At 33.1% G+C, this 3,126-nt stretch overlaps 1 protein-coding gene across 1 annotated transcript; it reads left to right on the plus strand.

Moving 5' to 3' along the window:
• Positions 1 to 1,462: 1,462 nt before the first annotated feature.
• LOC117241425 (luciferin 4-monooxygenase-like) lies at positions 1,463 to 2,828 on the plus strand. Its single transcript, XM_033507355.1, has 2 exons — positions 1,463 to 1,735; positions 2,501 to 2,828. The coding sequence occupies exons 1-2, from the start codon at positions 1,471 to 1,473 to the stop codon at positions 2,656 to 2,658; spliced, it is 423 nt and encodes a 140-aa protein (XP_033363246.1). The 5' UTR covers positions 1,463 to 1,470; the 3' UTR covers positions 2,659 to 2,828.
• The last annotated feature ends 298 nt before the right edge of the window (positions 2,829 to 3,126 follow it).

Raw genomic sequence — 3,126 nt, forward strand, 5'->3', positions numbered from 1 at the left:
ACCTACGAAACGCATTTTTTCATCCTTGACTAAATTCGCGATTATGTTATTTCGATCCTACCGACGATATTCGATATATTTCGAGGAGTCTCACTCAAGATATCGCACGCTAAAAAATAAAAATTGATTTTACATCGAAAGGGCTACTTTTAGAACTATGTCGATATTTATTTCTCCCGGTCGGCACTATAAGCCCTTTGAGTATCGGACACCTTTTTACACAACCTGTATACGTCAGTTAGCTATCACACTTGAAACGATTACGGAGAAAACATAATGTTCGGAATCGCAAGCTTTGAAATAAAAAAATAAAATATGATCGCGGCAATAATACGCTAAATTGTACGTACACAGTAGAACCTCGATTAGGAGAGAAAGAGGGAATTTTTACAAAGATTAAACTGCATCCGTTTATTCGCATCTTGTCCGCGTTTGCCCAGCCACAATTTTCATTTGTCTACCCTTCAACAGATATTATCGCCAAATGTTCAATAATGTGATAATTTCGGTATAGCGTATCACACTAAATATTTAGTTACAAGAAGGCCGAACAACGTCACGTTGATCAAACTAAAGGAATATAAACGGAATAATACAGAAAAACTTGGAAATTTTTGCGAGCAATCGTTGCAGCATTTGATTCAGTGAACACACGATAAAAAATAATAATATTCGTTCCTTTACAACAAACGTAAAAACAGGGGCATGTCACATAAAATGCATAACACATACTGCTCGATATATGTGCTACCTTATTACTATTATCCCATAAATACGCCATCTAATCGTATTTTCAATACAATTTTTATATTTCTATAAATGTTATTGTGGTTGAATGTATTTTAACCGCCTAGGGATTTTTAATTACACACAATTTTCGGCTAACATCGTCGTGTATCGTCCACATTTCTGCTGTATTACAACAATAAACTATAAACCGTCCAAGCGTATAACCTTCTTTACAGCGCCATCATTTTAAATCGGAACAATCAAACAGTTTACACTGAAACACTGCGAATGTTACAGCGGTTCATCGTTACAGAATGGCTGAGCTGTGAGAAACAAGAACGATTGCCGCAGAATATAAACGAGACAAAATATAAATTGATATAAGATGCAGTGAAGCAAATCAGTCGCAGGTCATTCGTTTTATCATTTCCTGACGTCCATATTAGAGATTTTATTAAAAGTTAAAAAGCTGAGGTAGACTCGTGATTGTACTGATTTTGAATTAGACATTACAGTCCTTCTAATTTTCGTCAGAAAATAAGCTTTTCTTACGGATGGAATACTTGACACTACCGTTGCAACGAACAATTAACGACCTGGTACGTTTCGTTCTAGATAAGCGACCCGCATATTGCGATTACAGATGGCTGTATTAGCATGTACATTGTCAGAGTAATCAACAGTCTCAATTTAAACAAGATAGATTTTTTTATATAAAAAGAGCAAGAAACGACAATACAAATGATTCATTTTGATTACTATGTTTTATATTGTAATACTTGCATGTTACTATATCAGGTAGATATTCAAACTGGTAAACACTACACATGCAAGGATATTCTCGAAAAAAGCACAATATTATCTGTTGCTTTGAGAAATTATGGAATCAAGGTGGAAGACAGAATCTCCGTTGCAGCTGAAAACCATCCACATTACGTGGTATCGATATGTAGCACGTTATTTATCGGAGCTACATTTGCACCGTTGAATCCAGCATATACAGAAAGTAAGATATTCTCCAAGCAGCTTTTACGAATTATTTTATAATAACAAAGAAATTAATTTAATTAAAAGTACGTGCGTGTTTAATATTATAGAAATTTAACGAAGGCAGAACGTAAAAAGTGGAAAGAAAAATTTGCTCTTCTTTTTTGGAAACTTGCATGTTTCTGATAACTCCACTGATTATGCCATATATAAGTTAATGAAATCGAGCCTCGACTTTATTATTTGCCTCGAGTTTATTATAGAATTTTACAACTACTAGAAACAGAGATCATAAATTAGATACTTTAATTAAAGACTAAATTTATTTACATTACATTTGCAGAATTAACAATAAAAGTCTAGAAACAGTACTTACTCTAACACCAAGTTTTATAATGTAGTGTAAACAATAATTGTTAATATTAAATTGTTAAATATTGTGTATATAGATGCGGAAATTAATAATCACTTATATTCTCAATATGCGTTACTCCGTCACCTTTTAGAGATACAAACAATACTAATTTTTAATCGTATACGATTAAATTGTATTTAACTACTCCGAATATCTTCTCAGAGTAAACATTCTACGAAAAATATGTTATTTCAAAGAAAGTTGTTTCAGCCTCTCCTTGCGGAGACGGATATCGGAAAAAGCTTTTGTAAGGCTCTTCGAATATTTCTAGATCTTTTGTAAAACTGTCACCTTGTTACGCGGAGTGGTTAAGTTACGCGATGCAGCATATGCGTTATTTAATCATATCTAATGCAATTTTTTACGTAGGAGAATTTACGCACATGCTGGAAATTTATCAGCCACGGGTGTTGTTTGCATCGCGACGCACTGAAAACATTTTGGCGAAAATTGCATCTACTGTAAGCTGGAATATGAAATTAATCGAATTGGATGATAAACCTCTTGATGGAAATATAATAACCTGAGACAAGGTTTTGGAAAAATATCAAAGTATCACGGATCTCTATGCGTCTTCACCGGTGCAGATAGATCATAACAGGAAAAGAATGGCAGCTATTTTATGTTCTAGCGGTACAACAGGCCTTCCAAAAGGAGTAATGTTGTCTCATCGAAATTTGTTACTTTTCATCCAAAGTCTAAGGTAAATATATTAAATTAATATACACAATGTATCCGGTTGATCTAAGACCACACATATATTTCGAGATTTATTTTTCATTTATGTTAAATTTAAATATATATTATTCGTTTTATATGATTAACAAACCATTCTTTATTCAAATCAACTATATAATATTTTCTCTATTGTTGTGCCTCTTAACTCTTATCATTCTAGTTGAAATTATAAATATTCGATTCAATTGCATTTTGTTCTTAATCGAAGTGCCCCAGAATCAATGGATATTCGACGTGGAGACCGAATACTAGTTTTC

The sequence above is a fragment of the Bombus vosnesenskii genome, unplaced genomic scaffold (genome assembly GCF_011952255.1).
Source record: "Bombus vosnesenskii isolate JDL3184/JDL3185 unplaced genomic scaffold, Bvos_JDL3184-5_v1.1 scf7180000015851, whole genome shotgun sequence".
Lineage (NCBI taxonomy): Eukaryota > Metazoa > Arthropoda > Insecta > Hymenoptera > Apidae > Bombus > Bombus vosnesenskii.

What these genes read in the sequence shown, in the direction of transcription:
- LOC117241425 (XM_033507355.1), top strand. Translation starts at nt 1,471, where the DNA reads ATGATTCATTTTGATTACTATGTTTTATATTGTAATACTTGCATGTTA. An exon ending in GAATCCAGCATATACAGAAA is followed by an intron (nt 1,736 to 2,500) that starts GTAAGATATTCT and finishes TTTTTTACGTAG; the next exon opens with GAGAATTTACGCACATGCTG.